Source organism: Gossypium raimondii, chromosome 6 (assembly GCF_025698545.1).
Source record: "Gossypium raimondii isolate GPD5lz chromosome 6, ASM2569854v1, whole genome shotgun sequence".
Taxonomy (NCBI): domain Eukaryota; kingdom Viridiplantae; phylum Streptophyta; class Magnoliopsida; order Malvales; family Malvaceae; genus Gossypium; species Gossypium raimondii.
In genome coordinates this window covers 54,033,392-54,055,884 of record NC_068570.1, presented here as the reverse complement: position 1 = coordinate 54,055,884, position 22,493 = coordinate 54,033,392, and the positions used below count along the sequence as shown (strand labels likewise).

Below are 22,493 nucleotides of genomic sequence, written 5' to 3'. Positions count from 1 at the left end.
TTTAAGTTCTATAATGATTTTTGAACATATAACTGATGTTGTTGGTGATTCTTTACCCCAAAAGATGAAGATTTAGATTCACACATCGACAAGTGATGCTCATGATATCAACACTCATCCTATGATTACAAGAGGCAAATCAGTCTTGTTAGCTAGAACTTCATGTGTATAATGCTACTAGTATTCCTTTTGATCCTGCAAATGTTCATGTAGCCATGAGGTATCTACAATGGCGACAAGCCATACATCTTGAGCTAGATGCCTTGCAAAAGAATAAAACTTGGGATTTAATTCCTTACTAGAAAATCAAAAGTTGTTGGTATCGATGGTTGTTTAAAGTTGAGAAAAAGCTAATGGCGCGGTTAATCGCTATAAAGTTCAACTGGTGGCCAAGGGATATGCACGAAAAGTTGGATTTGACTATCAAGATACATTCGGTCCGTGGCGAGACATGCCTTTATTCACACTCATTGCTTTAGCTTTTAATCATCAATGGCGGTGAGGCAAGTAGATGTTAACAATGCCTTCTTGAGCAGGGAGCTTCTTGAGGAATATATGACCCAACCCCTAGATTTGAGCAATATGATGATCTGGCAACTCTCTAGTGTGTAGATTGAAAAAAGCTCTCTATGAGCATAAACAAGTGATGTTTACTACTACGTAGTTGACCCTTCTTTGTTCATTTGAAGACATAATGATGCTTGCATATTTTGTTTGGTATATGTTGATGACATTATCTTGATTGGAGATTGTTTTCACACTATTGATGAAGTTATAAGGGATTTGAATCAGGAGTTTTCATTGAAAAACTTAGGAGAATTGAATTATTTCTTAGGTATCGAGGTTCATAGACAAGTACTCTTCACTTGTCACAAAAGAAGTATATCACTGAGCTCTTGCAAAAAGTGAGCCGACAAGTTCCTAGTCTGTTTCCACTTCAATGATCACATCTCCCACCTTATGCGCTTGGATGGTCAACCTTTATCTGGCGACAAGGTTGTGAAGTAAAATGTATTGTTGGTGGTCTACAATATGTATGTTTGAACAGACCAGATATTAAATTTGCCGTGAATAAAATCAGTCAGTACATGCAAGCTCCAACTGATAAGCCGTCCTGGCACTCATACAATGTGTTATGATCGATCCACACTGTCCTTGCGGTGACCAATCTTAAAGCGTCTCCATCCATTTGGCCTAAAGGGATCACCTTCACGTTTGGACCCATCACAGTGCTAGGTGGTTGGGCCTTACAATGGTGGATACGAAGCCCATGGATGATTATATCGGTCGCTTGGTACACCAACAGACATCCAGCGCCATTTATGTGGACATCGACGCCACGACCGTCAATGGCTGTGAAGCTGCTTAAAAGAAGTGGTCTTTGGAGTGTGATGGTCATGCTATTTTTGAATGTGATACATACTTTTCCTTTGATCATTGTGGTTCCATAACGAAGGGTCCCTGATTTAGGACTCATAGGGTCGTCGGAAGGATCAATAACCTTGTATTTCACGACGTCTTTACCAATGTTGTTGATCATTTTGCCGACAAAACCGACGGAGCATTTGGCCAATTGTTGTCGTTGACTTCGCCAAAGAAGGTTCCCTCTCCAACATTTATCAATTACATTCATATTAGCCAAACACGAACTCGGACTTTCCATTAGAAAGACCATGAAAAGAGCCACTGTGAAGCAACATGATAACGTTGTAGCCATTAATGTACTCGTTTTTTTAGTGGAAGATGGAAGAATAAAGATCAAATGCATCGCGAGAGAATGAAGCACATAAGCATTCGTTATCATTTTTTTAGACAGGTGATCATTCAAGGGGATGTTCATATTCTTAAAATTGGCACAAAATACAATCCAATCAACATGTTGACAAATAGCCTTCCAATTTCAAAGTTCGAGCATTACTTGGACTTGGTAAGTATCCGATGAAGAATCAGTTAAGCGCGTAATAGGGTTCAAGAAGGAGTTGGTCCAAATACGAGTCAATGTGGAGATTTGTGGGAGAATGCCTCTTATTTTTACCAAAGTTTATTTTGTCTTTTCTTTTCCTAGTTAAACTTTATTTTTAGTTTGCCATTTAAACTCTAATTAACCTAGAGTTGTTGTAGTTATATACGCTACGAATTCTAGCCTATAAATAGGCCATAGTTACTTTAGGTTTTACACAACAAAAAATTTATTTAGATTGAGAGAATTTTGTTCTTTGTTTTGAAGGGTTTTTCTTGTAGGGCTTTGAGTTTTTCTTTTAACTCTCTCCATATTTTGTACTCTCCTTTATTATAGTGAAATCTCATTTTGCCCGTGGTTTTTTACCCTCATTTGAGGAGTTTTTCCACATAAAATTTGCATGTTCGATCTTTTCGATTCATATTTTATTTATTTTGTTTGTTGTTTAATCGAGTTTATCCCCTACATTAAACACATTCGTTGTTTCCTTTTTCCTTCCCCATTTTGGTTTTTAGTTTTGTCTTCCCAAAATACTTACCTATTAGTGTAAATTTAACCAAAAAGTGCAAACCCTCAATCTTTCTAACTTTCTCTTAGTGTTGTTGAAGCAACTTTGCATCGTTTGTTGGCTTTTCACTTGACCGGTTTGAGTGTAGGTGGTCTCTGAAGTCCTAAATCCTAAGTGAAAAACTACTTCAATCTCCTCCTATGCTTGCAAGATCATTGTCGAAATTGCCCATATCCCCCATTTCGTGCCATTTATTCATTTGTTAATATCTCAAAAAACTTTGTTGGCAACCTCCTTAACTAGCTTCAACGGTCAGTCTTTTTATAAAGAGCTCTAGAGCTTGAAAAGCCTCTACCGGTAAGCAATTGGCTGCCACCCTTACTTGTGGCCTTTTTCACTCCATCCGCTGACCACCGGAAAATTTTTTGATGTGATGAGAATCATTTTGGAATAATAAGTTTTGGAATCAAGGTAATCATTTTCTTTTCTTAGTAAAGGTTATCATTATGGAATTGGCATTGCACTTAGCCTTTTTCAAGACTATTTCTTTTGCTCGAGTGCAATGATTGGTCTTTTTTTATTTGTCGATGATGACCTTTACTCGGTGAGCCTTAGATGACTCGTGTTATCTTTCCAAAGTTTTACACATCTTTTGTTATTGGTTAAGAAACGAAGTTTTCATCACTACGAGAGCGAAAATATTAGAAAGAGATTTATTACATCAAGGTGAAAGGTGATTGCTCACTTTGATGGTTAACTGCAATTATAATGGTTTTGAATCCTCCCTTAGCTCCCTTCGATGTTTAGCGATGGAGGTTGGTTCAAGTGTTGGATCCTCCGGTTGTCCAAATTGAGCTTTACATTTATCGGCTTTTAGGCATTATTTTGTTCTATCAACATGAGGATGTTTTAAGCGTAAGTATATTTCCCCTAAAGTTGACACCTGAATTTGTATTATGTTATATAATTTAGTACCATCCTAATAACTTTGTTAGTTGGTGTTGGCGTGACACTAATAATCAATCTGATGACGATACATGGTAGCCTCTCAGAATACTACGTGTTAAACATAAATAAAAAATTTTAAAAACCTATCAAAATATTTAAATTAAAAAATTATAATTTTTCCATGTCAAAATGAATCGGACAAATGGTTGTTCATATTAGATGTATCTAGACATCCATTTATTTAGATTCACTCCACGTGTTTTAGTAATCATATATATATTTATATAATATAAAATTTTTAGATTATGATTATTTTGAAATATATAAATATAAATTTATAAAAATGTATACAATTAAAAATATATAAAAATCCTACAATATTTTGAAAAATATAAAATATAAAATTTATAATTTATAAATTTATATAAATGTATAAATATATAAAAATAAAATTTATAAATTTAATTTTTTTAAAACTTAAATTTATAAAATATATAAAATTACTAAAAGCACGTCTAGAATGAATTTGGACAAATGGTTATTTAGGTGTAGTTGAATCTAGACAATAATTTGTTGAAGTTCATTCTTGGTATGAAACTTTTTTATTAATTTTATATATTTTAAAATTTAATAATAGTATAAATAACATGATATTTTATTAAAAATTAAAATTATATAGAATCAATGAAAACACATCTAGAATTGATTTGGACAAATTGTTGTCCAGATTCAGATGTATATGGACAACCATTTGTCTAGGTGCATTTCTAATGTGGAAAATATGCTTTTTATTAATTTATATATTTTTATATTTTTTTTATTTTAATTTATGTTTGACACGTGACATTCTAATAGGTTGCCATGTGTTACCACCAAATAGACTATCAATGACATGTCAACACAAACTAATGATATTAGTATAAAGGTACCGAACCATGTGACACGATACAAGTGAAGGTACCAACTAAGTTAAAAAAGAAAATACCAACCTGGTACAAAAGTACAATTTGAGGGCCAAAATATATATTAACCCTTTTTTAATTTTCTTTTTGTAAATTGATCCTAATATTTTAAATTTAAATTTAAATTAGAATCTTCGGCTTTTTTTTATTACGTTCTAATCAAAAATTCAAATTGAATATTCTATTTTTTTTCTTTTTTATATACTTTATAACTCTTTAAACATTCAAGTTTAAATTTGAAAACTGAATCTCAGAGGACTTTATTTATTTATTTTCTTTCTTTCTTTTTCCTGTGTTTTTTTATACCATTTGGAAAGACAAACAAGTCTTGCTCTAACCGTGGACTTGCAAAGCCTCTTTACTCATCGTGTACAGCCACCATGTGTTGGAAAATGGAATAGGCTACGCTCCTACGAGGTGGAAAACACACGCTTAGTCAACATGACATCAATGAAATGAAACAGTTTTCTTTTTTCAGAGTGAATTAATGTAATTTTTATTTTATTTTCTAAAGCATGCATTTCTTCATCAATTGATGGAAGAAGGTAGAGAATAATTTTCGTTATTTTAGACTGCAATTTGTGTGTGTAATGTCGTACCAAAAAATATAAATTAAATAATTTATATAATATTACAAATTGTATCGATTAAGCAGATGGTGGATCTAGGGATTAGCAGGGCCCTTCCTAAAATAGAAAATTGTCCATTTAAATCCTTTAGAGATTTTAAAATTTTAAATTAATAAAAGTAAAATTACACTTTGGCCCCTAAGATAATAAAAATTTGATTTAATCATTTAGAAATTATAAAAATATAAACAATTAAAAATTAATTTTGGCCTCTAAAAATTTTTTGTCTTCACCTCAGTTAAATAAAAATAAAAATTAAACACATATACGCTATTACTATTTTTTCTCAAATTTAATGAGTCAAATCACAATATATTATCTCAATATATAAAGAGTGATTATTAACTCAATAAAATAAGGGTAAACTGTATAAATAGTTATTTAATTTTAAATTTTTTATTTTAGGTACTAAAATAGTTTATAATTTAAGCGTACATTATATAGTTTGATTAATTTGGTCACTCTCATCAAAATTGTAGATAGAAAACTCATGTGGATTTTTTTTGTAAATTGTAATAATATTTAAAAATCTCCAACTAATAATTTCATTTAAAAAAAATAGCTTGGATTTATGTTTGCAATTTTAACGGGAGTGTCTAAATTGCAATTTTTTTAAGTCCACATCAACATTCTATGGTTGCATGATCATGAAAAGGGCCAATGTGAAGCAACAAGATAAAGTTGTAGTCATTGTTGTACTCTTTTCTTCAGTAGAAGATGGAAGAATAAGGAGAGATTATAGACGGTTTTATACAACAACAAAAAAATTACTAGATTTGAGAGTTAAAAAATTTGTTCATAATGTTATGAGGTGAATGCTATTGTTTTTATTATCGGATGCAAATAGTTTGGGTTGCTTTGTTAGTAACTAACTTCTTCTTTGTTGAGACAAAAAAGAGTTCATTTGTTTAATTTTAGTTAAATTTTACTAGTCGTCATTGTACTATGCATAAGTTGCGTATTTAATTCCTATACTGAATGTATTCCAATTTGGTCAATTAGGCCCTATGATATTAGAATTTTAAATTTTCAATCATGAGCCAAATGGTAGACATTACATTCATTAAGTTACATTTTGCTAGTTCTAAAATTGTATGAGAAAAATAGATTATCACAAGTATAATGTCATGTCAATTTGGTATTTTCACATAATACTCATAAACATGTCACAAATAGATTTAACGACTATTGTTTGAATCAGATTGAAATTTAAAAATTCAAGAAGTATAGAGACTAAAAATGATTAAATTGATAATAAAGACCAAACCTATAACTTACGCATATTATGGGACCAATAACAAAATTAGCCTAATTAATTTTGTATTACAATTTTTAATTAATTTTTATTGCGATTTTTTCGTATTCTTGAAATCGAGAATGGAAAATTCTCTAATTCATTTCGATGGCAAGCACATTTCGATCATTCAATTGCAAATGGTAAGAATTCTTTTAATATATTTAATCTAATCTAATTTAATTATTTTGTTGTTATATTGAAATTTAAGACTTTGTATTTTTTTATAATTAGTCGGAAAATTGGATTTTGGGGACGTATATTCGCAATCTATCCGCTCCTCCATCGTCATTAATTGAACCATACTTAAGAGAGGTGAGATTTTTGCACGTCGCCCTGCATGGGTAGGGAATGTTAATTGGACCCACACTTGTAAGCACATTGGTGGAAAAATGGAGACCCAAGACACACGCATTTCATCCTCCATGCGGCAAGTGAAATATCACACTCGAGAACGGGCAGTTACAGCTCGAGTTACTGGTGGATGAGCTGCTAGTGACTGAGTCAGTTGTCACTGCCGATTGGAGAGATATATGCGAGCAATTTTTTGGGAAGGTTCCGAATACAATTTATGGAGTCCAGATAGATATGAATTAGTTAAAAAGATATTTTGTTTGGCTCGATGTAGAATCAAGTGAAATTGAAAGATAACAACACGCTCGGATGTATATCCTTTGGATCATCGGGGGTCTCCTAATACCCGATAAATTTAAAATCTTGTTCATTTAAGGTGATTGCTAAAACTTGAGGACTTAAAGAAGTAGACCGACTCAATTGGGGGTTAGTTGTGTTGGCGATATTGTGCCAGGAGATGTGTTGGGCGATACAACCACAAAAAATTAAAGTTTGTGGTTGCATGCTCTTCCTGCAACCATGGGCATGGTATTGGTTGTCATTTTTACGTCCATGAGTGGACTACCCTTATACATTCTCACCCGTGACAATAGAAAATTCATTATATAATATATTTATCATAATAAAATTATTTAAAATTTAAATTATTATATTAACATAATATTTAAGTAGGTGGAACCATGTGCCGAGTTATGTGGGACTACCAGATGAGCTTCAAGATATATAGCTCCTGTTAGATCAACGATCGAAAGTGGATGTATGTATTTTTAAATTTCCAATTATATAATATTAACGTAGTTTATGTTGAAATTAATAGTAAATATATAATTAAAATTATTATTGTATTATAGTTTGAATGGATGTCATACTCCGATCCGAGAATTCAAGTATACTTCTTGTCCAAATTTTGGGTGAATCCTAACATTTGGCACATAAAGGTGCCATTAATAGTGTATGCTACAATGGAGATGTAAAAATTTGATAAAGTTATACATCAAAGATCTGCACAATATTGACTTTCGGGGGAGAACCAATGAAAGTTGGGTTACATTCCATGTGCAATATATCAATATTTGGAACCATAGGTACGACTTTATACCTAATTGCGAACCCATTATCGCTCGAGAATTAGCCTATGGTTCGGAGTACATGCCATTAGGGGTGTTAAAACAATTAACCGAACGGTTAACTGAACCGAACTAGTATTAACCTGTTGGCTCTGGTGCCTTAAGTGTAATATTTTTATCAATATACAACTGTAATTTTTCCGAACAAATTGGTTAATAAAACAAATTCATTGATTACATTAATATAATTTTATAATTGTCCTCTCATGGTTTTTGCATAAAGCAAAATGGAAGCAAATGTTTCTTATTAGTTGTCTAATGTTTAACTAATACTAAGCAATATTACGTGGTCAGATTGTAGTACAAAAGGACAGCTTGTATTAGTAGATGAACCTAAACATTACTTAGTCTAATAGGAAATAAACAAACCGATTGAAAGAATAATATGTCATCTATCAAGCCCAATTGGGGAGATGTCTTGTCTTGAGCATCGAAGCGGATGATTCCTACAAAATAGAGACATAGATGTGACTAACTCCCAGAAGCTTGTATTAGTAGGCAGCACAACGGATGACTCCTAGAAGGTAGGACCCAAGCAGAATAGATCCTGAATCTGTTTATGGGTTTATTCACTTGTTATGTTCATAGTGTGGTATACCTAAATTCTAAGTGGAAGGGGAACTACGTATTCCTGACTCATACACTTTGATGTAAGTAAAAGCCTGAGTTCAAATAGATAAGGAATCGAAAGCTGGTGCATTGAGTGTACGACTTCCGTAGTATGTAGTGTCATTCACAACAGTGGAATTCATATCCCAAAACATAGTAAATGATATCCTCTCATTGACATTACATGATTGATGAAATGTAAACATGGTCACGGGTCATCCATCTTTGTGATGGATGACTTGATCACTATTTGATGGTGATTGACTTTTCATGAAGGAAGATGTAATGGTTACCATGAGATAAAATAAGACATATTGAGAGAACGTATATTATCCCAAAGAGATCAATGATATCCTATGAGGGTAGCACACTAATGACAAGGTCATTGGACAAGTACTGAATAGTTGCTTTTGTAATGATATGTCATTGGGAAGAGCTCAATCACGATACTATAGTCGAATGACTTTGTGAATAAATGAGTTTATAATTAATAGGAAAAAAGCCGGAACTTAATTATAAATCATTTGAGCCTTAACTACATATGTCCAACTGGTCCCTCCAGTAGCTCGTTGAAATTAGAAATGAATTGCGTGTTTGAATAGAAATGAACAGAATGAATAGAAAAAGAGACATGAGAAACATTCAGGAATGATTATGGTTTTCTTTGAAATGGAGAAATAGAATCACTTGGAAATGGATGTAGGTTTTCAAAAATGGAAATGAAAATGAAATGGAAATGGAAATTTGCAATCATATATAGGATTACTTAAAAAATTATGAAAGAATGAGTTTATGTTTCTGGACTGTTTAGAAGCCTGAAAATGAAAATAAACCATTCGGTCATAGTGAACATGTTGAGTTGTGACATATTAAACATATTTTTTCAAAATTTTACCAGGAGCAAAATCGTCAAAGTTTTACCAATGGTAAACTCGTAAAAATTTTGTTGAGGGTAAACTAGGGATGATAAATTTGTTTTTATATATAAACATTAATGTTTATTTAAGGAAATAGAAAAATTGGGTTGGGTTGGATCATATTACAGAGTACTGGGTCAAAAAAAGGTCTAGGAAGTACTCTTAATTGGACCTGATGTGAGAGAGGCTTAAAACCCTTCATCTAACATGAAGAGGTAACAACCCTAGTAGAAATACAATTGTGAGTAGTTCACCCTCTCCTACTCTAAGTAGGATGTTATTTTCTATTTAAAATATACTTCTACAACTCTACAAGGGTTCTACCTTCTCTTCCTATAAATAGATGGCACCAGTAGAACTATTTAAACAATTTTTGAGAGATTGTTATTCTACCAAAAAATAAAGAGAATTTATTCTCAACTTTTAAATATATTTTTCCAGAATATAGGTTTTATCAATTTTTATTAAAAAAGAGAGAATTTCTGTTTTCACCCCCAAAAGGAAAACTTTTTCAAGTTCTGTGTTTTAGTTTAATTGGTTCAAGCCCACACTCGAAGCAGTTCATGGTACGAGAATAACAGAGAAGATTGTTTGGTTGAAAGCCGGAAAACACCAAAGATCTACTTATCCGAAAATGCAGGTACGTATTTGGTTAAAGTTTACTGCTATAAATATCATAAACATGATCCCCTCTTAAGTAGCACCTCACTACTATAACTTTTGAGAATTACTTGCCTTTACTCCAAACCACTTCCAATTCATCAAACACCGCCCACAACTCCAAATGGAGAACCGATGTGATTCAAAAATCTTGCAAAACCCAATAATCAAAAAATTAGTGATAAATATATAAACTTGAATAATTGATTATTGTTAATACTTTACATATAAATTATTTTTATTGATTTTTAAGTCAACAATTTAACATCAATATTAAGTACTATTAGTCAATCAAATTAAGGTATCAATTTACATAAAGCACAATAATTGAATTTGAACAAACTGAAGTAAAAGGACTTCATTGTTGATTTTCAAAAAGTCAAAAGACAAAGATTCATTGTATTATTTACAAAACAAAATAGACACACATATATGAATATCAATATGATAATAATATCCCCTTTCTCTTGTACAAATATTCACCCTGTTTTTACATCAAACAAAATATAAGCAAAGCTTTAGTATTTACATTACAGTTTAGTGGGAGGGGTGTTAACGTCACAACTCGAGTCCTACACTTTGAGATGCCAACACAAATGACTTTCAACATATTAAACTTCTGGAGCATCGTAAAACACCAGATTCACTTGTCAATTTCTTAACAGATCCATCATCGACAACCTTAAAATTTTGTTCTTGGTTATAGTTAGGCTTAGCTCCACCTACACATGTTTGCTTATTGAAAGATGCTCCATTTTTAAATACATCCCCTACTGAATAAAATTTCCATAAACCTTTCTCTCCTTTTCTCCATGTAACCTCTTTGTTCCCAACATCATTCGGAGCAACGAAAAAATTGGCCTCACTCTTGATGCTAGGGCTCATGCTACCACCGATGGCATATTGTTCCCACCCTTGGTAGAAATTGTTCGCTACGTGTGCATATCCATGGAGAACTCTGCAATATAATTTAATATATAAAAACTGCAGATAATTCATGTAAATATGCATTAAAAAACATGGAGCTCACCGATCCATAATTATTATTTACCTTGGCATTCTTTGGTTGCCGTTAGGTCCGAAATGGTTGAAAATGACAGTGACCTTCATGTTTTTGTCTCTCAAATGACCATCATCGTGTCCGAGGAGCATAGCTTTGTCTTGGTTCCTGAACCAGTTGTTCGACACGGTGATGTTGGTGGAACCGCGAGTGACATCGAGGAGGCCGTCCTGGCACTCATGCAATGTGTTATGATCGATCCACACTTTTCTTGTGGTGACCAATCTTATAGCGTCTCCATCCATTTGGCCTAAAGGGATCACCTTCGCGTTTGGACCCATCACAGTGCTAGGTGGTTGGGCCTTGCAATGGTGGATGTGAAGCCCATGGATGATTATATCGGTCGCTTGGTACACCAATAGACATCCAAAGCCGATTATGTGGACATCGACGCCACGACCGTCAATGGCAGTGAAGCTGCTTAAAAGAAGTGGTCTTTGGAGTGTGATGGTCATGCTATTTTTGAATGTGATCCATACTTTTCCTTTGATCATTTTTGTTCCATAGCGAAGGGTCCCTGATTTAGGAATCAAAGGGTCGTCGGAAGGATCAATAACCTTGTATTTCACGACGTCTTTACCAATGTTGTTGATCATTTTGCCGACAAAACCGACGGAGCATTTGGCTAATTGTTGTCGTTGACTTCCCCAAAGAGGGTTCCGTCTCCAACATTTATCAATTACATTCATATTAGCCAAACTCGAACTCGGACTTGCCATTAGAATGACCATGAAAAGGGCTAATGTGAAGCAACGTGATAATGTTGTAGCCATTTTTGTACTCGTTTTTTTGAGTGGAAGATGGAAGAATAATGAGAGATTATTGATGGATTTATATTGCAAAAAAATTACCAAATTTGAGAGTTAAAAAATGTGTTCATAATGTTACAAGGTGAATGTTATTGTTGTTTTTATTGAATGCAAATAGTTTGGGCTACTTTGTTAGCAACTAACTTGTTTTTGTTGAGACAAAAATTGTTCATTTGTTTATTTTGGTGAATTTTTACTAGTGGTTATTGTACTATCGTAAGTTGCATATTTAATCCCATGTATTCTAATTTGGTCAATTAATTCATGTGGTTTTAGAATTTTAAATTTCAATCACGAACCAAATGGTAAACGTTACATTTATTATTAAGTTATATTTTGCTATTTCTAAAATTGTATGTGACAAATAGATTATCACAAGTATAATGTCATGTCAATTTATTATTTTCACACAATACTGTAAACATGTCACAAATGGATTTAATGACTACCCTTTGAATCGGGATTGAAATTTAGATATTCAAAAGTATAGATTAAACCTATAACTTACATAAATCACGAACCAAATGGTAGACATTACATTCATTAAGTTATATTTTGCTATTTCTAAAATTGTATGTGACAAATAGATTATCACAAGTATAATATCATGTCAATTTGTTATTTTCACATAATACCCATAAACATGTCACAAATAGATTTAACAACTATCGTTTCAATTAGAATTGAAATTTAAATTTTCAAAAGTATAGATTAAACCTATAACTTACATATATCATGAGACCAATAACAAAATTAGGCCTAATGGATTTTTTTTATAACAAGCCTAATGGATTTAAATGTTCTTTATCTCATGTCAAAAGTTTCAAAATTTAAATTGACTTAATTAAAATATAATAACTAAATTTATAATTTAAGCATAGTATATGGAGTAATAGCAAAATTGATTTTTTTTATAAAATGTTCTTTGCTTTGTACTCACAAAGAAAAGAGTGTGCTTAGGGTTATTTCATTACTCAAGGTAAAAATATATGTGGTCAAGTTTGAGAGTTAGTTTCATTAAAAATAACATTTTGATACTTCTTAACTTAAAATTTAATTATTACAATTATTTGTATTTTCTATCCAAATTTACTAACTATCAAATATATTTATTCGAGTGTATGATTAAGTTCATAATAATTTCAAGGTGGTATGATTAAATGAATATATTGATGGTAAATTTTGTAAAATGTAATAATATTTAAAATCTACGGCATAAAAAATCTAGCTTGGTTTTATGTTCACAATTTTAACAAGAGTGTCCAAATTAATTAAATTATATATTGTGAGTGTCTAAATTGCTAATTTAATATAAATTAAGAAATAGTAGTGGCGGTGAGATTAATGTTATGGTTGCATGATCAATTTTGGACTTAATATAGATTTCACTTGGTACCTGCTCAAGCTTAACCTCCCATTGCCATTGTAACCAAAGGCAAATTTGTCGGGATAGGTAGAGGATTTGGGCCCAATATTTGAAAATTTTCAATTTAGCCTCTTTATAAATCGAGAAATTATAAATTAATATTTTTAGTGAAATTGTACTTTAACCTTAAAAGAATGAAAATTTTGTAAAACAATCCTCTTATAAATAAAAAAATATAAATTAATATATAATAAAATTCCACTTTAACCTCCCTAAAAATGAAAAAAAAAGTTATTTAATCACTTTAGAAACAATGAAATTATAAATTAATGCATAATAAACTTATATTTTGGATCTATGAAAAATTATAATTAAATTTCCAACTTGTTAAAAAAAATTTCGAATTTGCCATTGGTTGTGGCTATAACTACATATTAACACGCCATACCAATGAACAAACATGTCCTCCACTTGAGCAAATACCGCTACTATCACTCTCGAGAATTACCTGACTTTACTCCAAACTAGAGTTGTTCATGGCTGGGTTGGGCCAACCCAAAAAATGAGAGGGTTTGTGCAAAAAATTGGTTCGAAAAACGGGCTTAGGCAAAAAAAAAAGACCCGTTTAGAAAATGAGATAGGCCTCGGGTAAGGTTTTTGGCCCAGACCCAACCCAACCCAAATTTTCAAAAAAAAAAGCCTTGCTGTTTTTCCATGTTTTACTGTTGTTTTCCCACTATTTTGCTACCATTTCACTACTATGTTACTACTATTTTGTTGTTAACGTTTGGATATTGTATAACACTTGTTTTATTGTTAATTTTGCTACTATTTTAGAGTCATTTGCTTGTTAAGTTGCACTTATCTTAGTATTGTTTAAATATAAAAACTTTTTTTTAACTCATTTTCAATTTGTTAGAAAACTTTTATTTTAATATTTTTAATGTATTTGGTGTATTATATTTTTAAATTTTTATATAAAAATAAAATTAAAAAATAATATGGGTCAAGCAGACCAAGCTTGAGTTTTAACATTTTTATCCAGATCAAACTTGGACAAAAAATCTAAGCTACTTTTTAGGGATCCAACCCCAATGTGATGCCAAAATCTTGCTAAACCCAATAATCAAAAAATTAGTGATAAATATAAATGTGAATGGTTGATTTCAAAATAAGTTATGAATTTACATAAAGCACAATAATTGAATTTTAAAAAATTAAAATGAGAGGACTTCTTTGTGGATTTCTATAAAGTCAAAAAAGATGGAGATTCATTTATTATTTACAAAATAAAACAGACACATATATAAATATCAATATGATAATAATATCCCCTTTCTCTTGTACAAATATTCACCCTTTTTTTACATCAAACAAAATATAAGTAAAGCATTAGCATTTACTTTACAATTTAGTGGGAAGGATGTTAACGTCACAACTCGAGTCCTACTCTTTGAGAAGCCAACACAAATTACTTTCAACATATTAAACTTCTGGAGCATCGTAAAACACCAGATTCACTTGTCAATTCCTTAACAGATCCAGCATCGACAACTTTAAAATTTTGTTCTTGGTTATAGTTAGGCTTAGCTCCACCTACACCTGTTTGCTTACTAAAAGATGCTCCATTTTTAAATACATCCTGTACTGAATAAAATTTCCATAAACCTTTCTCTCCTTTTCTCCATGTTACCTCTTTGTTCCCAACATCATTAGGAGCGATGAAAAAATTGGCTTCACTCTTGATGCTAGGGCTCATGCTACCACCAATGGCATATTGTTCCCACCCTTGGTAGAAATTGTTCGCTACGTGTGCATATCCATGGCGAACTCTGCAATATAATTTAATATATAAAAACTTCAGATAATTCATGTAAATATGAATTAAAAAACATGGAGCTCACCAATCCATAATTATTATTTACCTTGGCATTCTTTGGTTGCAGTTAGGTCCAAAATGGTTGAAAATGACAGTGACCTTCATGTTTTTGTCTCTCAAATGACCATCGTCATGTCCGAGGAGCATAACTTTGTCTTGGTTCCTAAACCAGTTGTTCGACACGGTGATGTTGGTGGAACCGCGAGTGACATCGAGGAGGCCATCTTGGCACTCATACAATGTGTTATGATCAATCCACACTTTTCTTGCGGTGACCAATCTTATAGCGTCTCCATCCATTTGGCCTAAAGGGATCACCTTCGCATTTGGACCCATCACAGTGCTAGGTGGTTGGGCCTTGCAATGGTGGATGCGAAGCCCATGGATGATTATATCGGTCGCTTGGTACACCAACAAGCAGCCAGCGCCAGTTATGTGGACATCGACGCCACGACCGTCGATGGTAGTGAAGCTGCTTAAAAGAAGTGGTCTTTGGAGTGTGATGGTCATGCTATTTTTGAATGTGATCCATACTTTTCCTTTGATCATTGTGGTTCCATAACGAAGGGTCCCTGATTTAGGACTCAAAGGGTCGTCAGAAGGATCTGTAACCTTGTATTTCATGACGTCTTTACCAATGTTGTTGATCATTTTGCCGGCAAAACCGACAGAGCATTTGGCCAATTGTTGTCGTTGACTTCGCCAAAGAGGTTTCCCTCTCCAACATTTATCGATTACATTCATATTAGCCAAACTCAAACTAGGACTTGCCATTAGAATGGCCATGAAAACGGCCAATGTGAAGCAACAAGATAATGTTGTAGCCATTGTTGTACTCTTTTCTTGAGTGGAAGATGGAAGAATAAGGAGAGATTATTGATGGTTTTATACAGCAAAAAAATTGCCGAATTTGAGAGTTAAAAAATTTGTTCATAATGTTACAAGGTGAATGTTATTGTTGTTTTATTGGATGCAAATAGTTTGGGTGCTTTGTTAGTAACTAATTGCTTTTTGTTGAGACAAAATTTTTTCATTTTTTATTTTTAGTGAATTTTTACTAGTGGTCATTGTACTATGCATAAGTTATGTATTTAATTCCTATAATGAGTGTATTCTAATTTGTTCAATTAGGCTCTATGATTTTAGAATTTTAAAATTTCAATCATGAACCAAATGGTAGACATTACATTTATTATTAAGTTATATTTTGCTATTTCTAAAATTGTACATGACAAATAGATTATCACAAGTATAATGTCATGTCAATTTGTTATTTTCACATAATACTCATAAACATGTCACAAATGGATTTAATGACTACCCTTTGAATCGAGATTGAAATTCAAATATTTAAAAGTATAGAGACTAAAATGATTAAATTGCTAATAAAGACTATTTTAATATTTTACTCTTTATCATTCTGTTTGATAAGGAATAAATAAGTTAAGCTTCAACAAATCAATTTATCAATTCAACCAATTAAATTAAAAGTCGATATATAATTCAATCCGACATGTAATACAAACTAAAATTTAAATATCCAATGAAAGATTAAATCGATTAAAATTCAAATTTAAGTTTATTTTAAGTTCTATAATGATTTTGAACATATAACGATGTTGTTGGTGATTCTTTACCCCAAAGAAGATGAAGATTTAGATTCAAGACATCGACAAGTCGATGCTCATGATATCAACACTCATCCTATGATTACAAGAGGCAAATCAGTCTTTATTAGCTAGAACTTCATGTGTATAATGCTACTAATATTCCTTTTGATCCTGCAAATGTTCATGTAGCCATGAGGTATCTACAATGGCGACAAGCCATACATCTTGAGCTAGATGCCTTGCAAAAGAATAAAACTTGGGATTTAATTCCTTACTAGAAAATCAAAAAGTTGTTGGTCATCGATGGTTGTTTAAAGTTGAGAAAAAGCTAATGGCGCGGTTAATCGCTATAAAGTTCAAGCTGGTGGCCAAGGGATATGCATGAAAGTGGATTTGACTATCAAGATACATTCAGGTCCGTGGCGAGACATGCATTTATTCACACTCATTGCTTTAGCTTTTAATCATCAATGGCGGTGAGGCAAGTAGATGTTAACAATGCCTTCTTGAGCAGGGAGCTTCTTGAGGAAGTATATATGACCCAACCCCTAGATTTGAGCAATATGATGATACTGGCAACTCTCTAGTGTGTAGATTGAAAAAAGCTCTCTATGAGCATAAACAAGTGATGTTTACTACTCAGTAGTTGACCCTTCTTTGTTCATTTGAAGACATAATGATGCTTGCATATTTTGTTAGTATATGTTGATGACATTATCTTGATTGGAGATTGTTTTCACACTATTGATGAAGTTATAAGGGATTTTAATCAGAGTTTTCATTGAAAACTTAGGAGAATTGAATTATTTCTTAGGTATCGAGGTTCATAGACAAGTACTCTTCACTTGTCACAAAAGAAGTATATCATTGAGCTCTTGCAAAAAGTTGGTGACAAGTTCCTAGTCTATTTCCCTTCAATGATCACATCTCCCACCTTGTGCGCTTGGATGGTCAACCTTTATCTCTTGACAAGGTTGTGAAGTAAAAATGTATTGTTGATGGTCTACAATATGTATGTTTGAACAGACCAGATATTAAATTTGCCGTGAATAAAATCAGTCAGTACATGCAAGCTCCAACTGATAAGCATTGGTAGGCAGTGAAGTGATTGCTGAGAAATCTACAAGGGACATTGTCTCAAGGTCTTCTGTTCCCGCCCTTGGTAGAAATTGTTCGCTACGTGTGCATTTGACTGGGTCAGTTGTCACTGCCGATTGGAGAGATATATGCGAGCAATTTTTTGGGAAGGTTCCGAACACAATTTATGGAGTCCAGATAGATATGAATTAGTTAAAAAGATGTTTTGTTTGGCTCGATGTAGAATCAAGTGAAATTGAAAGATAACAACACGCTCGGATGTATATCCTTTGGATCATCGGGGGTCTCCTAATACCCGATAAATTTAAAATCTTGTTCATTTAAGGTGATTGCTAAAACTTGAGGACTTAAAGAAGTAGACCGACTCAATTGGGGGTTAGTTGTGTTGGCGATATTGTGCGGGGAGATGTGTTGGGCGATACAACCACAAAAATTAAAGTTTGTGGTTGCATGCTCTTCTTGCAACCATGGGCATGGTATTGGTTGTCATTTTTACGTCCTTGAGTGGACTACCCTTATACATTCTCACCCGTGACAATATAAAATTCATTATATAATATATTTATCATAATAAAATTATTTAAAATTTAAATTATTATATTAAAATAATATTTAAATAGGTGGAACCATGTCTTAAGTTATGTGGGACTACCGGATGAGCTTCAAGATATATAGCTCTGTTAGATCAACGATCGAAAGTGGATGTATGTATTTTTAAATTTCCAATTATATAATATTAACGTAGTTTATGTTGAAATTAATAGTAAATATATAATTAAAATTATTATTGTATTATAGTTTGAACGGATGTCATACTCCGATCCGAGAATTCAAGCATACTTCTTGTCCAAATTTTGGGTGAATCCTAACATTTGGCACATAAAGGTGCCATTAATAGTGTATGCTACAATGGAGATGTAAAAATTTGATAAAGTTAGACATCAAAGATCTGCACAATATTGACTTTCGGGGGAGAACCAATGAAAGTTGGATTACATTCCATGTACAATATATCAATATTTGGAACCATAAGTACGAATTTATACCTAATTGCGAACCCATTATCGCTCGAGAATTAGCCTATGGTTCGGAGTACATGCCATTACGGGTGTTAAAACGATTAACCGAACGGTTAACTGAACCGAACTAGCATTAACCTGTTGGCTCTGGTGCCTTAAGTGTAATATTTTTATCAATATACAACTGTAATTTTTCCGAACAAATTGGTTAATAAAACAAATTCATTGATTACATTAATATAATTTTTATAATTGTCCTCTCATGGTTTTTGCACGCAAAGCAAAATGGAAGCAAATGTTTCTTATTAGTTGTCTAATGTTTAACTAATACTAAGCAATATTACGTGGTCAGATTGTAGTACAAAAGGACAGCTTGTATTAGTAGATGAACCTAAACATTACTTAGTCTAATAGGAAATAAACAAACCGATTGAAAGAATAATATGTCATCTATCAAGCCCAATTGGGGAGATGTCTTATCTTGAGCATCGAAGCTATGAGGGATTTGAATCAGGAGTTTTCATTGAAAAACTTAGGAGAATTGAATTATTTCTTAGGTATCGAGGTTCATAGACAAGTACTCTTCACTTGTCACAAAAGAAGTATATCAACGAGCTCTCAAAAAAGTCGAGCCGACAAGTTCCTAGTCTGTTTCCCTTCAATGATCACATCTCCCACCTTGTGCTGCTTGGATGGTCAACCTTTATCTCTTGACAAGGTTGTGAAGTAAAATGTATTGTTGGTGGTCTACAATATGTATGTTTGAACAGACCGGATATTAAATTTGCCGTGACTAAAATCACCAAGACATGCAAGCTCAATGATAAGCATTGGTAGGCAGTGAAGTGATTGCTGAGAAATCTACAAGGGACATTGTCTCAAGGTCTTCTGTTCCCGCCCTTGGTAGAAATTGTTCGCTACGTGTGCATATCCATGGCGAACTCTGCAATATAATTTAATATATAAAAACTTTAGATAATTCATGTAAATATGCATTAAAAAACATGGAGCTCACCGATCCATAATTATTATTTACCTTGGCATTCTTTGGTTGCAGTTAGGTTCGAAATGGTTGAAAATAACGGTGACCTTCATGTTTTTGTCTCTCAAATGACCATCGTCGTGTCCGAGGAGCATAACTTTGTCTTGGTTTCTGAACCAGTTGTTCGACACAGTGATGTTGGTGGAACCGCGAGTGACATCGAGGAGGCCGTCCTAGCACTCATACAATGTGTTATGATCGATCCACACTGTCCTTGCGGTGACCAATCTTATAGCGTCTCCATCCATTTGGCCTAAAGGGATCACCTTCGCGTTTGGACCCATCACAGTGCTAGGTGGTTGGGCCTTGCAATGGTGGATACGAAGCCCATGGATGATTATATCGGCCGCTTGGTACACCAACAGGCATCCAGCGCCAGTTATGTGGACATCGACGCCACGACCGTCAATGGCTGTGAAGCTGCTTAAAAGAAGTGGTCTTTGGAGTGTGATGGTCGTGCTATTTTTGAATGTGATCCATACTTTTCCTTTGATCATTGTGGTTCTATAACGAAGGGTCCCTGATTTAGGACTCAAAGGGTCGTCGGGAGGATCAATAACCTTGTATTTCACGACGTCTTTACCAATGTTGTTGATCATTTTGCCGACAAAACCGACGGAGCATTTGGCCAATTGTTGTCGTTGACTTCGCCAAAGAAGGTTCCCTCTCCAACATTTATCAATTACATTCATATTAGCCAAACACGAACTCGGACTTTCCATTAGAAAGACCATGAAAAGAGCCACTGTGAAGCAACATGATAATGTTGTAGCCATTAATGTACTCGTTTTTTTAGTGGAAGATGGAAGAATAAAGATCAAATGCATCGCGAGAGAATGAAGCACATAAGCATTCGTTATCATTTTTTTAGACAGGTGATCATTCAAGGGGATGTTCATATTCTTAAAATTGGCACAAAATACAATCCAATCAACATGTTGACAAATAGCCTTCCAATTTCAAAGTTCGAGCATTACTTGGACTTGGTAAGTATCCGATGAAGAATCAGTTAAGCGCGTAATAGGGTTCAGCAAGGGAGTTGGTCCAAATACGAGTCAATGTGGAGATTTGTGGGAGAATGCCTCTTATTTTTACCAAAGTTTATTTTGTCTTTTCTTTTCCTAGTTAAACTTTATTTTTAGTTTCCCATTTAAACTCTAATTAACCTAGAGTTGTTGTAGTTATATACGCTACGAATTCTAGCCTATAAATAGGCCATAGTTACTTTAGGTTTTACACAACAAAAAAAATTATTTAGATTGAGAGAATTTTGTTCTTTGCTTTGAAGTGTTTTTCTTGTAGGGCTTTGAGTTTTTCTTTTAACTCTCTCCATATTTTGTACTCTCCTTTATTATAGTGGAATCTCATTTTGCCCGTGGTTTTTTACCCTCACTTGAGGAGTTTTTCCACATAAAATTTGATGTTCGATCTTTTCGATTCATATTTTATTTATTTTGTTTGTTGTTTAATCGAGTTTATCCCCTACATTAAACACATTCGTTGTTTCCTTTTTCCTTCCCCATTTTGGTTTTTAGTTTTGTCTTCCCAAAATACTTACCTATTAGTGTAAATTTAACCAAAAAGTACAAACCCTCAATCTTTCGAACTTTCTCTTAGTGTTGTTGAAGCATCTTTGCATCGTTTGTTGGCTTTTCACTTGACCGGTTTGAGTGTAGGTGGTCTCTGAAGTCCTAAATCCTAAGTGAAAAACTACTTCAATCTCCTCCTATGCTTGCAAGATCATTGTCGAAATTGCCCATATCCCCCATTTCGTGCCATTTATTCATTTGTTAATATCTCAAAAAACTTTGTTGGCAACCTCCTTAACTAGCTTCAACGGTCAGTCTTTTTATAAAGAGCTCTAGAGCTTGAAAAGCCTCTAGCGGTAAGCAATTGGCTGCCACCCCTACTTGTGGCCTTTTTCACTCCATCCGCTGACCACCGGAAAATTTTTTCATGTGATGAGAATCATTTTGGAATAATAAGTTTTGGAATCAAGGTAATCATTTTCTTTTCTCAGTAAAGGTTATCATTATGGAATTGGCATTGCACTTAGCCTTTTTCAAGACTATTTCTTTTGCTCGAGTGCAATGATTGGTCTTTTTTTATTTGTCGATGATGACCTTTACTCGGTGAGCCTTAGATGACTCGTGTTATCTTTCCAAAGTTTTACACATCTTTTGTTATTGGTTAAGAAACGAAGTTTTCATCACTACGAGAGCGAAAATATTAGAAAGAGGTTTATTACATCAAGGTGAAAGGTGATTGCTCACTTTGATGGTTAACTGCAATTATAATGGTTTTGAATCCTCCCCTTAGCTCCCTTTCGATGTTTAGCGATGGAGGTTGGTTCAAGTGTTGGATCCTCCCGGTTGTCCAAATTGAGCTTTACATTTATCGGCTTTTAGGCATTATTTTGTTCTATCAACATGAGGATGTTTTAAGCGTAAGTATATTTCCCCCTAAAGTTGACACCTGAATTTGTATTATGTTATATAATTTAGTACCATCCTAATAACTTTGTTAGTTGGTGTTGGCGTGACACTAATAATCAATCTGATGACGATACATGGTAGCCTCTCAGAATACTACGTGTTAAACATAAATAAAAAATTTTAAAAATCTATCAAAATATTTAAATT

At 33.2% G+C, this 22,493-nt stretch overlaps 3 protein-coding genes and 1 pseudogene across 3 annotated transcripts; all 4 read right to left on the bottom strand.

The window, feature by feature from the left end:
* Nucleotides 1–1,081: 1,081 nt before the first annotated feature.
* On the bottom strand, nt 1,082–1,717 carry LOC105772094 (pectate lyase 1). Its single transcript, XM_012593431.1, has one exon. The coding sequence runs from the start codon at nt 1,715–1,717 to the stop codon at nt 1,082–1,084; it is 636 nt and encodes a 211-aa protein (XP_012448885.1).
* An 8,854-nt stretch (nt 1,718–10,571) lies between these two features.
* On the bottom strand, nt 10,572–11,801 carry LOC128032009 (probable pectate lyase 4). The gene is made up of 2 exons (XM_052632130.1): nt 11,020–11,801; nt 10,572–10,926 (listed from the first exon to the last, which is right to left on the bottom strand). Exons 1-2 carry the CDS (start codon nt 11,799–11,801, stop codon nt 10,572–10,574), a joined length of 1,137 nt encoding a protein of 378 aa, XP_052488090.1.
* Nucleotides 11,802–14,680: 2,879 nt separating this feature from the next.
* LOC105772093 (probable pectate lyase 4) lies at nt 14,681–15,910 on the bottom strand. The gene is made up of 2 exons (XM_052632128.1): nt 15,129–15,910; nt 14,681–15,035 (listed from the first exon to the last, which is right to left on the bottom strand). Exons 1-2 carry the CDS (start codon nt 15,908–15,910, stop codon nt 14,681–14,683), a joined length of 1,137 nt encoding a protein of 378 aa, XP_052488088.1.
* A 3,760-nt stretch (nt 15,911–19,670) lies between these two features.
* On the bottom strand, nt 19,671–20,627 carry LOC128041766 (pectate lyase 1-like; annotated as a pseudogene).
* Nucleotides 20,628–22,493: the final 1,866 nt, after the last annotated feature.

Excerpts from the sequence above, each read along its gene's own strand:
- LOC105772094 (XM_012593431.1), bottom strand. The coding sequence starts at position 1,717 with ATGGCTACAACGTTATCATGTTGCTTCACAGTGGCTCTTTTCATGGTC.
- LOC128032009 (XM_052632130.1), bottom strand. The coding sequence starts at position 11,801 with ATGGCTACAACATTATCACGTTGCTTCACATTAGCCCTTTTCATGGTC. Across the intron at positions 10,927-11,019 it reads GGCAACCAAAGAATGCCAAG|AGTTCTCCATGGATATGCAC; the intron begins GTAAATAATAAT and ends ATTATATTGCAG.
- LOC105772093 (XM_052632128.1), bottom strand. The coding sequence starts at position 15,910 with ATGGCTACAACATTATCTTGTTGCTTCACATTGGCCGTTTTCATGGCC. Across the intron at positions 15,036-15,128 it reads TGCAACCAAAGAATGCCAAG|AGTTCGCCATGGATATGCAC; the intron begins GTAAATAATAAT and ends ATTATATTGCAG.